Consider the following 13,603-nt stretch of genomic DNA (forward strand, 5'->3'; position numbering starts at 1 on the left):
AATTGTTTTCTATAAAAAAAAATAGTTTAGTAAACAGAACTGCATTTATCTGACTCAGTTATATCATTTATTATCCGCATAATTTAGCTTTAAAAACAATTCTTACATCCATTAAAATACTGGTAGATACAATAAACAAAAGCTCCGATACCATAAAAAAATATATATTGTTAGAGAAAATGTGGACTTGTGCTTAAGTGCATCCTACTTCCCCAAAACCCGTACGTTTTTACTTTTTACTAAACTATTACAAACGAGCAGGTATGGTTTTTAAACCTATAATATAACTACAACTTATCATAAGCATTACTCTTGGCGTGACAATATTTTAAGGGGCAAGATGGGGACGTCCCCATCTTGCCTCATCTGTAGCATAAAACTTAAAAGAAGTATAATAACTTTACAGCTTTATTAGTCACTTCCGCAGTTACAGTATTAAAAACCTCAAACACTATGTTATTCAATACAATCCAAGAAATATAACATTTTAAATCGTGGCTTACCTGTTGGCTTTGCCAAAACCAATTAAAATAAGATCATAACAGAGAAATACATTAAAATGGCCACCGAACACAACGAAATACTCCAAGCTTACTAAAATCTTGTACGCCGAGCCAGCGTGACTTGCTCTTCGAGATACAATCGTTTCCCGCAAGATGGCAGCACCATGCAGACAACTAACCACCTGCCCCATCTTGCCTCACGACCCCATCTTGCCCCCCCTTCCCTATATTTCAGAACAGATTCATACTCCATGGTTTATCAGTGATTCAAAAGTGGTTTACACTAATTTTGTAATGAATTCATCTGTTGCGGAACCGATGAACGGCGAAACTCGCTGATTTACCATTGATTCAACATAGTTTTCACCAATTTTTCGAACCATTCATCTCTCTGGGAACCAATCAGTAACACTATCACACTGATAACAACAGTTGGTAAGAGCTCGTTAGCAGAGTATTAAGTGAATATAATCCCCCATGTTCAAACAGCTGATACATAGTGACGCAGGCGAACGGTCATTCAGCAGAATGCTGCAATAGTTATAACGTGCTGGACTTATCGGCATGTAACTCACGTGAGGGCTCGCCCAGAGACACGGGGTGAAATAGATACGACTTTCCATCGCAACTTGGAGGAGCTAAAACGGGAGGCTGCGGAAATCCATCACAGCATTATATATATTCCTCTTCATCCTTCCCACAACCGTTCGGCTAACCTGCGGTCGACTCAGATGACTGCCCAGTCCTACGAGCATCCCAAGGCGCTTGTCCAAGTCCATCGCAACTCAGGGACCCGCTCGGACGAACACGGACAGCCTGTGATCCGGTCGAAGTCCGTCCGGACCTCCGCTGGCTGTGCTGGCTAGCACCGGAGCTGTTCCCCCTCCAGCGGGGACGCGTCACGGTCGCTGGTCCGAAATGATTCCTCGCGCGCAGTCGCTGCCCTCAACGGGTGATGATCGAGCAGCCAAAATATTTTTTTCTATTTCCCCCTTTTTCTTTTTTTCTCATTCCCTTGCGAGGACCTTGTCCCAGTTCCGCCTGCCGAGGCTGCCCGATCAGCGTGGCGGAGTCGGATATTCCCGTCCGAGGACTGCGGCGTCGATCGAATGGCGGGACCTGCCATTCCCCGACCTCCGAGACAGCCTTGCTGAAGACGCCCGCCCAGTCACGGGGCGCATTCGTGTTGGCGAGGCGGGACGACGAGTGCAACACCCGCTGGTGCTGCCAGGAGCAAGGTTTCTCGTCGTGCATGCTGCGAGATTCCAGCGGTAACCACTCCATCACATAGCGGGTAGATGAAGATAAAGTTGTAAAGCAACTACATCGTTTGCTTTCAATAATCTCTACCAGATGTTAGAGATTTAAACGTGTTTCTAAAAATAAAATAAAAAAAATGCGTTTCAGCCATTTTCACTCTTCTAAAAACACATTTTAAAAACAAAATCCGGAAACAGAACGACTCATCCGCGATCAGCGTATTATTAAATGTTATTATTTTTTTTTTCGTGAACAGGCACCGCTCGGAGAAATTGAGCAGTTTTCACATAGCGAGGTTTCTTCTGAAGCTCTTCGCACCGCATGTGTGCCCGAGGTAGGCGGGCCACTGAAAACGTTGCTGGTTTACACTGTTTGTCAGGGATAAACTTAAAAAAAAAAACCAACAAAGATATGAATACACAACCGCACAGAAAAAAAAAAAAACAAGATAAAAAACCAGTCGATGCCAAAAGTAAAATTATAGACAGCACAGAGAATTCCATGGAAGGAAATTCAGAACAGTGTCACAGCAAAGACGAACGCAGGCTGACAATGACAAAAGAGTTGCGGGTTTTGGGAACATCTCAGTTCCCGAAACGTTGAAACTGTTTTGTCTTGGGAAGCCTTCTGTGTTCTTCTGTGCTTTTATCATTGCTTTGTCAGAATATGTGTTTTATTTCATCACTGAGTCCACCTGTGCGTCACTGAGTTGTCGTTGTGTTGTCAATATTATTTTTTTCCCTAGTATCATGGTTGATATCCTCTCTTTGTCACAGTGTTGTCCACAGTTGTGGTTTGCCTGTATTTATTTTTATTGTTGCAAATTTCTTGTCGTTGTCAGCCCATTGGGTTCGTCTGTGCTGTGATGTTGTTCAGACTAATTCTTTCCATTGGATTCTCTGTACAGTCTATGCATTTAAAATTTGATATCGGCTGATTGTGGTTGGTTTTATGTGTGTTTGTGCGTTCATCTCTTTGTTCGTTTTGAGATTTTCTCAATGGAAAACTGTGTATATCAGCCGTGGAATATTAAAAAAATCACCTTTTAATCAATTTTCCCTAATGCAATAATCATTCAGAGAACCCGTGAATGGCGATTAAATAATCCACATTCGTGTATGATCTAAAACGGCAATGACCAGCTTCACTCTTTTTGAGGGGGATATATATATAAATAAACTTATCCAAAGGCCAGATATACCAAAACTTGTATTAATTTATTACAAAAAATTCATAACATGTAAAAAAATGTATACAGCATTGAGCATTTAATGAAGTGAATAAAAACCATTCCTTAAACACAAATATCTACAAAAAGATAAACCCAAAAGCTACGACGAAACAACATAAAGATTGCAAAAATTTAAATGATATTGTTTAATATTTCTGTGAGAAAGTTATGGCTTGTGAGACGTGTTTGCTAACAACTTCATTTACTTTGATAAAGAAACTAATAATGTGATAGTTCTTTGTTGAAATATTCTGCAAGCAGTCCGTCAGTTTGCCTCACTGCTATAAAATCATCGGTGAGAGGCACTACCTATCGGACAAATTGAGTTCTTCGCCTGTAACTACGCAACTACCACCACACGGGTGGGTTGCGGGCAGCGCTTCCTCCCAGGTTTTGGAATATATATTTCTGACAAGACAGATCACAATAACAAGCTACGAAGTAAAATTTTCATGGCCCTAAGGCCCCGGGTCTATCAAAGAACGCAACGTTGCAACAACGCAACAAGCAAACAATGCATATAAAATCACGTTCGTTCAAAAAGCACGCAAGTCGCAAGACGTTACCAACCCTTAATTAAAATTAACAAAACAAAAATAAATGTCAACCCTGGGCTTCATTTGATTATTCATATTTATAATGAAAACTAAAGATATTTTCAATAAGTTGATCTGAGTGTTTATTTTCTTTCACTGTGTGAAGGTTTAAGTGAAAACATTGTTTATATAACAAACAGAAGATCGTGGGCTTCTTTGCACATAACTTCTGCGTCTTTAATAGTTTTCGGAACTCATCTTTTTCGATATTGACTTTTTAAATGCAAGCCAAAACACAAGAGAGTTAAAAGGTTAAATAATACTTGCGTTGAGATACTTCGCCTTAAGTAGTTTATAAACCTGGTACTCTGAAATGTGGTTGCTGAACATTTAGCGAATTGCAGTCTTGCGTTCTTGCGATATTTTATTCAAGCATAATTTTTTTAAACAATGCAAAAGATAATTGAATATTCAATAATTATACTGTATTTGGTTTTAATGAGCTTATTAAATTGTGCAGTTATTACTGGAAAACTATTTTCAGTTAACGGTTTACAAATACATTTAAATATTGGAGGTTCTGGGACAACCCAAAGCATCAATAACCGTGAAATAATATCAACCCAGTATTATAGCTAACACTATTTTGTAGTGGTACATTTGTTTTCATGTAAATATACTAATTTACAAATATCTGTAACTGAACATAAATAGTTTTGTTCCATTTTACAAAAAAAATTCCAATAAATGGATTCAAACTACCCTTAGGGATAAACAGCTTTTATCATTGAAAGATTCTTTAATATATATATACATACATCATGGCGAAAAATACTAGCTTCCTGCCGAATTCACAACAGCGCATTGGGCGCGATGATTTGGACACGAATATTTTTTTATGACCAATCACGTTCGACACATCCGCGACGCAAGCGATGGACGCGACAGGCTTCCCAATTAAAAACACTTAAGTTTTTTTTTCTATCGCTTTGCGGGCGCGACTTACTGACTTGAGCGTCGAGAAGTTAAGTTTTGGAAGTAAGTTAAGACTGGTGCGTTGGTAATGGGCACTATCCGTCCCATTTTTTTAAAAAAAATTTTATGTTTAATTTTTTGACATTTCTGAAATGTGTTCATGCAGACTGATTTTTCTAATTGAATGAGACGTTTGAATCAAACATGTCCATTGGTGCAATGGTGGTGGTTGTATGTTTGGTGCATGTGTAATACATATAATAGGTAGGCCCTATATAATAGTGTATTTTTGTTCGTTCACACGGGTCATAACCGCATGTTCAGGAAAACGCGATATTTTTCTGTCGTGTGACGTCGTCAAGCACAGCTTCTCAACAAGGCCTTGCAAGAAAAATACGCCTCTGACAAGGAATTTTCTTGGAACTTTGACGACGTGACCAGAGAGCTATGATATGGGGCAAGGAGATAACACCGACCTTACGTTGACCTCCCGGTCGATGTTTGTTACTGTAGTTCTTGGTTTGCATTTGTTCCACGCGAGTCTCATTGCAGTCTGCTTCACAGCTTGCAGGCGACGAGCTGTGTGTTTATTTCTCGGTGAACCACCAACATCATAGGACGTACCACTTCCTTACACAACAGGTAACACTACGTTCTCGTCTTCATCTTACACATTGTGCTTTAACAGAGACTTGATAAGGTGTTCTAACTTGCAAGTGTTACAATACTTTTTTTTTTCCACGTACTGATGTGAAACATCTTAGTTCTCGGTGTACGACGTTTAATGGGAGTAATTTCGTGGATGCGACGAAAATGTGTTGCTGTCAACGGTGCTGCTATCTATGGTGGATGGTGTAAACAAAATTTCACAATAACAAGTGGAAATGTTATCATGTTAAATGTTTAATGAATTTTAACAAGACGTACAGTATTTTAATAAAATTCCTTGTCGAAAATCAGATACAAAACCGGGGTTAAGTATCTTTTTTTTTAGTATTTTCGATTTCGTCGGAGCCGTTTCATAGTAGTTTAAAATTTCTATCTACTAACTTAATGGTTCGATAGTCGATACAGCGAAAGTGCTGCTTTCTAGGTGTGACGCCACTTTTAAGATTCCGGCAGCGAATTCTAGCGACGAGTGCGGAAAGTACGTGTGAATCGCGTCCAGAAATGCAAATGAAAACAAATTTTGCGTATATTTATCTAAAGTATCAATATCACTATCTAAAGTATCAGTATGTGAATCAAGAATTTTTTTTTCAATAAAAATACTTTTTTTTAGATATTATTACAACTTAATATCATCTAAAACCTTAATCAGGTTGACGTGTTAAAAATTACTTTATATTTACGTATATAAATTAAAATTATGAATTACCAGTTAATTTAAATGAAATGTATTTACTATTAACTTTCACATTAATTCAGTTTAATACTTCTGTATACTGCATTTTGTTTTTAAGTGGAACAAAAATATTTATGTTAACTTATAGATATATGTAAATGTCTACATTTAATTAAAACAAATTTATCACTACCAAATAGCGTTCACATTATACTGGGTTCAGTTTCTTACCCAGGCATTTATGCTTTGTGTTGTCCCATTACCTCCAATAGTTAAAGTTATTTATAAACTGTTCCCTGAATAGCGTTCCTGTATTATCTGCACACATTAAAAAGGATAATATAACAAATTAAAGTCCAATTATTAAAAATTATATTACATTTTACATGGTTTAAAAAGACATGCTTGAATTAAACATCAATATAAAAATAAAATTCTGTGTCAATTTTGGAAATAAATACTCAATATTATCTCGAAACACGTATTTAATATAAATAAAAAAAATACCATAGCCATGTGTAGTGCTAAGTTACATTATTTTATCGTAGTGTTTTACAAACTATTTCTGGGAAACTGGTTTCCGAAATAATCTTTTGTAAAAGTACAGAAAATTATTTCTGTGTACTTGTCATTATGCTGTTTTGTTTTCCTTTTAGGCACAATGAAGACTACGAGATCATTATTCATTATTGGTCTTATTTTTTTCGTTAGTGTTGAATGCAGGTCCATTGAAGACACTCAGGGTGACCAGGTAAGAAGAGACATCAAGTTTGTGGAGTTAACAACCACTGCTTTGCATAAGTAGAGTTCAGGTTAAAAATTAGAACATAATTTCAAAAACACGCATTCAACCACAGTACATTACTTTATTTTTAAATTTACTAGACAAATAAAATTATATGGTTACTTCTTAAACTAACAAATCAAGCCATTGTGTAAAAATATAAGCTAACAGAATGCAATTTAACCCTATCGCATGTGGTTAAAATAAAATAAAATATAAATAATAATAAATTAGTTATACAGGAATCCTATGTCTCCTGTGTACTGTTGTATAGCTATACATGATGCAAGCTCTGAGAATTTATGTTTTGTATTTCATTTTATTTTACAGGGAAAAAACTAATTGTTGATTATTTTACTGTCTGTCTTGAATATTTTATCAATTTTTTTATATAGTAAAAATGTACAAGTGTCGGATCAGTCAATTAAATATATTTTCAGAATACTGTTAGATTTGATAATAATATGCTATACGAAGGCCATAAATAAAAATTGTACATTTTTTATTTAGCTAATTTTTCAAAGTATCACGCAAAATCTGTCTAATTAGTTTATGGTAAAATAGTAAAATAGGTACTAAAGTAGTTTAAGGTGTGCTGTGAATAAATCTTTAAACCATTTATCAGATGTTATATCGTTATCATATGATGGATTTTTTTTGTTCGCATCACTCTAAACCTATAGATATCACTCTTTTCTAAGCATGAAATTCGTAATGCATTTACACACACAAATTAACGTCCACACATAGTACAGTCATGAATGCCTCTTTTTGTAGACTATTCAATTCCTTCAAGCAAGGATTTTATACATTTCTGACACCACTCACATACAAAATATTTAACATTATAAATAATATTATTTTTGTGGATACTCTACAATTTAATGGTAAACACTACCACTCATACTCCAGAAATAAAGAGCTTGTCGTTGGCCATCGCTTGAGTAAGACGCAATGTTCCTTTTTGATCTGAACCATCCGCGATGTGGAATGGGCTATGTCCTACGGGAGGCGAGATGGGGATGATAACCACCTCCACCCCTTCCCGAAACCCTACAGCTAAAGGAAATTAAGGGATAGGCAGGTAGGAACTGAACATTTCTAGCAGGTTCAATTAATAATGTTATTTTATATTATTGCAATATTCAATGCTACGTATTAATTATAATTCACATACTAAAAAAATATCTACTTTATCTATAGGGGCTGTAAATATTCGTAGATTCATTGACCTCTAGGATAGCTTCCATTATCCTCTGCTTACTTGGGGAAATACCACGTGTTTATTGGCAACTGACTTGCGAGGCTTCTCGTCTGGGTAGCCTTATGCTTCTTTGGTTGATGGTCTCTCACTGGCCCAAGGTTATTCGGGTTAACTGTCAGCCTATAACATAATGATTCCAAATGTGCAAGTATTTAAATTTTATCTTAGCACGAAATGAATCAGAGATGTCTTCCGGTCTCTAAATATAAACAATAAATGTTGGGTGAATAAATTTAACTAACCTTATTTAAAAAAATCCTTTTGCAGACATATTTTGGGTGATTTCTCTGAACTGTATGTTCTGATTTTTTTGGTTGAATTCTCCAAAGAGACCATAGGTTTGCTAATGACATTTAAAGTTGTCATAAATCCGTTAAATTGGTCTTTCAAAAGGCTCTTATTTTTAAAAATTTCGGGCTCATCATTTAACTGATTGTTATTCATTTCCGTCCAAAACCCTTAAGTCAGTGGCCTCCCCCTAACCCCTTTATTTTACCCGCAATCCACTCACCCCGAAATTCCAAGCATAATCCGCCAGTGAGTGTGTTGGTCACCCATAGAAGTGGCTGCGCTCACGTGAGAACAACCCTGTCTTTTAGAGTTCGCCCACCTGACAGCTGGATGATTATCTTTGCTTGCAGTATTCTATTACGTGTGAAATTAACTATGGTACAAATAATTTAATGAGAAGAAACGTACATACAATTTATTTTTTTGTTAATTGAACAGAAATATTCACATAAAATGATTGACATTTGAACATTTGTGCAGTTACACGAAAGCAACTGTATCACTACAATATTGTAGTAATATTATAATATTTGATTCGGATTCTTACCCAGAAATTCATGCTATGAGTTGTCACAGTACATACAATATTTAAAGTTATTTTTTAAGTGTTCCATAATTATTTTTCCAGTGTTAACTGCGAAAATAATAAGCATGATACAAAAAATAAGGTAATTTGTTGAATATTCATTTATTTTTTCCGTGTTTTATAAATATATGCTTGAGTGAAAATAAACAATTGAAATGTAAAATAATGTGTCAATTTTCGTAAGATATTCTTACTATTATCTCGAAAAGCCATTTTATATGTAAAAATCACTATAGCCATGTGTTTTACAAAGTTGCAATATTGTGACGATTTTAATAATTGTGGGGTGAACTGCTGGGTTCGTATAGGGATAACCCAATTATGTTTATTTTTACACTGTTTTATTTATTACTAATATTTACAGTAATAATATAAAATCTTACTCAAAAATGACAATTACCAATTACTCGCACTTAAAAATGTTTATTCCCAAGTCACTCAGTGTCTCAAGTTCTTACACACGGCACTCCTAACTGGACCGCACTCCTCGCGCAACTCTCGCCTCAGCACTCCTCGAGGAACACCGTTGCGGGACTCCGTCGCCAAACTCCGTCGCCGAACTCTCGCCGCACTCCGTCGCCGCCGTCGCACTTCCCTCCGCTCGGGATCCCACGGAACTCCGCCTGGAACTTCCGCGGAGGCCGGCGTCGTGGCTTAAGGGGCCCGCCTACCTGGGCACACATACGGTGTGCAGAGCTTCAGGAAAAACAACGCGATTTCAAAACTAGTCAAGATATCCGAGTGGGGCCTATTTACGAATAGCATTTAAGAGTTCGCTGAGGACCGTAAAGTACTTTTAATTTCGGATTAAGTTTTTAAAATGTATTTTTAGAAGCGTTAAAATGCCTAAAACGCGTGTTTTCAGAGTAATTTTTAGGCATAAAACAATCAGTACAGATTCTTGAAAGCACTTAAGGGGCTTGCATAACACCTTTATCTTCATTTCTCCGCTATATAATGTTACGGTCACCGCTCAAATTTCACAGTTATCCTGTGACGACGAGACGAATGCGCGCCAGTTCAGAGACTTGCGCTTAGAGGCTATAACGCGCTGGAAGCACCAGCGAGCGTCGCGCTTATCATCCCGCCTCACTAACACACATACACCCCTGACGAGGCGGGCCCCTTAAATAGTGTGCGGTGCCCTTTACAGAACCGACGAGCGCAGCTGGGGTCAGTCGCGTCATCCCGCGCCGACCCGACGACCGAAGCGTCGAGAACAGCGTCGTTTTCTCACGTGACTTCACGCGGCGGCCCGCGGAATTCCCAAGGCCGCTCAGCGACAGATAACGGCGCCGAGGCAGGACGCCGCGCGGGGAGCGAAGGGGGGAGGGGGTGGCGACGACCCTTGTAATCCGGCCAGGCATGCATGGTATGCCTTAGTCAATGGAGGGCGCATGACGTCAGTGGCCGTGCGGGGGCCGCCAGCCAGCTCCCAACCTGGCATCGCGGTCTGTTCTCTCGCGTTCGTAACAATATCTTTCTTGTAGTATTGCAAACTGTTTATTGGCAACTGGTTTCCAAATAAATCTTTTGTATAAGTACAGAAACAAATATTTCTGCGTACCTTTGCTTGAAAATAAGTGGTAAAGTTTCCGTAAAATTTTAGGATTATTAGCCCACCAATTTATATCCATGAAATTTATATCTTACTTCTACATGCCATTCAAGGTAATTGTTTTATGATTACTTTATCACCCTTTTTCACACTCCAGTTTCGTAACATAGGTTTAAACATTAGGACAGACAGTTATATTACACGAAAATAATTCGTGGTAAAGCAATTCCTCAAAAAAAAAAACCTTTTGCTTACAATTAATAATCGCATAATTACATTTAAAAGGGAGTAGATATTTTAAAACATGTGTATTCAATCATTTCAGAAAGTCAAGTAGAGAATTATCTTAATTATATTGATCGTATTCGATTAATAGAAGTGCGTGACTATGGCTGGAGAAAGGTCTTTATCCACCCTCATCCTTCTCTTACCGCTAGTTAGACTGCAATATGTTATGCCTACATTAGCTGTTTCTTTCTTGAAATTGGCGCCATACAGTGCGCGTTTGCTTCCGCACAAATTTACTGTGAGTTGTGCGCCAAGAGCAAATATGTACCTGAAAGGAAGTCAACCACTGAAAGAACACATACGATGCTACATTTTTCTAACCTACAGCTGTACTCGAATTAATTTCGTGAAAAATACCTGTCACTGCGAATAACGATTAAGAAATCATATAGCAGCTAAATATCATTTTATACTTTAGTTGTGTTTTTTATAAGATATTTTATATTAAAAAAATTGTATGTATCATTCGAAGTTGTATAGATCAATGCAAGATCATTAAGTGTTCTATTATTCTTCAATAAAATTTGGAGACTCGCTGATTAAAGCCTCATATAAGCTTGTCACCGTTAGATAACAAGAATGCGAGCTCTTAGCACCTTGCACGTAGGGCCGAAGATGCGAGTGGTGCACAATGTGAATTTCTCACTTATATCACTTCCGCAAATTTGAGACCTCGTGCATTCAACCAGGTGGCCACCTTAAAGTTTGTTAAAAATGTAAGCCACCTAACCGACTACAGCGTGACTGAATACGTTTGAAAAAAAAAAAGGTTTGCACAGAGCTCTTCGTTAACCGTAACAATCGAGAAAATTTGTGTTTTATTTCAGGAAGTTCAAGTACCTGACGACAAACCGCTGAGTGATTTGGCGTTACACAATTTTTTTACTTATCTCGTGGAAGAGAAAGAGCGGCTGGAAGATGAACTGAATAAGTTGCGACAGTTGGTGAGTAGTGAAAAATTAAGTTTTTTATTATCATATTTAGTTCATCATGAGTTAGTTGACAATAACAATTATTACATTACGGCCGGTTTGTCAAAGAAAAATTCTTGAGTGCGTTAGTCGAAAAAAATTATGCTTTGTTAAAACTGGGTATTTCATTTTAATTTTATCAGCGAAATTTTTTTTTTTTAGTATATGTATTAGAATAAACATCTAAGTTTGTTTAATCTTTTAACTAGCTAAAAAAAAAAAATTCTATATTTCAATAGGCTTTACTAACTTCCTTCGCCATGCTTACAAGCCACATCTTTCCCTGAAGAGTAGGCCTATAGGTATATTTTTTCTTTCATGAAGTTAAGAATTAAATATTTCTTAACTATGTACCAAAAATTTGTTTAGTATGTGCTACTGAAATAACTGGAGGGGATAAAGTGCCAGTCTTGATAATGCATTGTATGCGTTTTACTTAGTCTGCAAGTCTGTGCTAACGAGCAGTACTAATTTATGAAGTAATCTTTAATCACGAATTTTTTTTTTTCAACGTGTCAAAATTTAATCAAAAATATGTAAAATGCTGTAAGGTTGTTTTCCTATCAAGGTTGTTTTACTATCCCTTTTGCACTGTTTATTCAGCTACTTGAATATTTTACTTTATATTATTGGGCAATTTGAAGCATTGTTTTTATACCGTAGGATAGTTTATCGCTTAGCTTACAAATGTATTTAAACTTATGTTGCAATTTTAGAAAAATCACACCATCCATGTCTTAGCATAGGTGCTAAGCCTGAAGTACTATCAGCGAAGTTGGTCAACCAACTTGAAGCTTTTTGATAACGAGGGGTATGAATTTTTGGAAAATATCTCATCGCTTATTGGGCTGCAATTTAGGTATGCCCGCAATTGTTCACTTGTAATTGGTGGCCGTTTACAAGAGAAGCCATTGCCATATTTGGCTGGGCCAATCAGGCAGGACGCGTTTGCTTCTGCACTGGATGGCTATGACTGGTATGCTGACAGTAGACATGTGCCTGAGATAAACCCAGCCAAACACGAAACACAGACAATGCCACAAGGTTTTAACACACTGCTGGTCTGGAAATCTTTTCGCGGAAATACATAGCCCTATTGATGGCGAAATTGAAATTCGATAATACTTAAAAATTTGTTCTCTCAGTTAAGGGTTTATAAATATGTAAACCAAATGTTCCCTAACAACAGTGAAAGCTGATGTCAAATGATCCTAAAAAAAAACCAAATCATATTTATTTTTTCCCCCAAAATGTAATGACCAAGTTAGTTACGTGTGATACAAAAAAGTATTTAGTGACAATCCATTTTATTTTATATCTATGATTATTTGAAGTAAAGTAACGAACAGGCCAAAAATGTTGCGAATAACATAGATATTAAATGTGTGAAAACTTTGTTGACAGTATCATTCCACCTTTTTTTTAATGGGGCTGGTCAAAAGTTTTTTAATATAATTTTATACTATTAGGCGACCCCCATTTTATTAAAGATAAAATACTATATTGTCGAACATGTTTTCGCTATTGTAATATTTTGGTCATAATAAATATTATTTGCCGATTTATTACTTAGCTGTAAGTGATTTACAACACATATAAAATTAAAAACGTTGAATTTTTAAATTGCACATAAAAATCACTATATATAATCAATCAACGTTAAAGAATCATTTGGAAAATATTTTAGTGTTATTTTCTTTTAAGGAATCACATGTCATGCGTTGTCAGTGCTGATCGTAAACACACTGTTTATGTGTGTATATCTTTATAGGCATGTAGTATGTAAGACAACTAAATACCTGCCGTAAGCATAAAGTCTACTTTAAAAGTCTTAGTGTACCTACAGAGAAAATGTTACTGATAAGTTTCTAAAGTATAAAAACCTATATGTCACACTGTAATTTTTTGTAACTTCAACAGAAATATTCATGAGAAAATACAATATTTTTTAATTTGTATATTTACATGAAAACAACCGTATCACTACAAATTAGCTTCCGTAGAAATACAA

General features: G+C 36.5%; 1 protein-coding gene across 1 annotated transcript in view; it reads left to right on the forward strand.

Annotated features, from left to right (window-relative positions):
• The first annotated feature begins 4,912 nt into the window (after positions 1-4,912).
• LOC134528004 (transient receptor potential cation channel subfamily A member 1 homolog) overlaps positions 4,913-13,603 on the forward strand; it is a 36,773-nt gene continuing 28,082 nt past the window's right edge. Inside the window, exons 1-3 of the mRNA XM_063361158.1 lie at positions 4,913-5,147; positions 6,507-6,601; positions 11,449-11,565. Coding sequence (XP_063217228.1) covers positions 6,512-6,601; positions 11,449-11,565 — 207 coding nt within the window. The 5' untranslated portion in view covers positions 4,913-5,147; positions 6,507-6,511. The remainder of the gene's footprint in view (positions 5,148-6,506; positions 6,602-11,448; positions 11,566-13,603) is intronic.

This window comes from Bacillus rossius, chromosome 1, assembly GCF_032445375.1.
Source record: "Bacillus rossius redtenbacheri isolate Brsri chromosome 1, Brsri_v3, whole genome shotgun sequence".
In the NCBI taxonomy this organism is placed as follows: Eukaryota; Metazoa; Arthropoda; class Insecta; order Phasmatodea; family Bacillidae; genus Bacillus; species Bacillus rossius.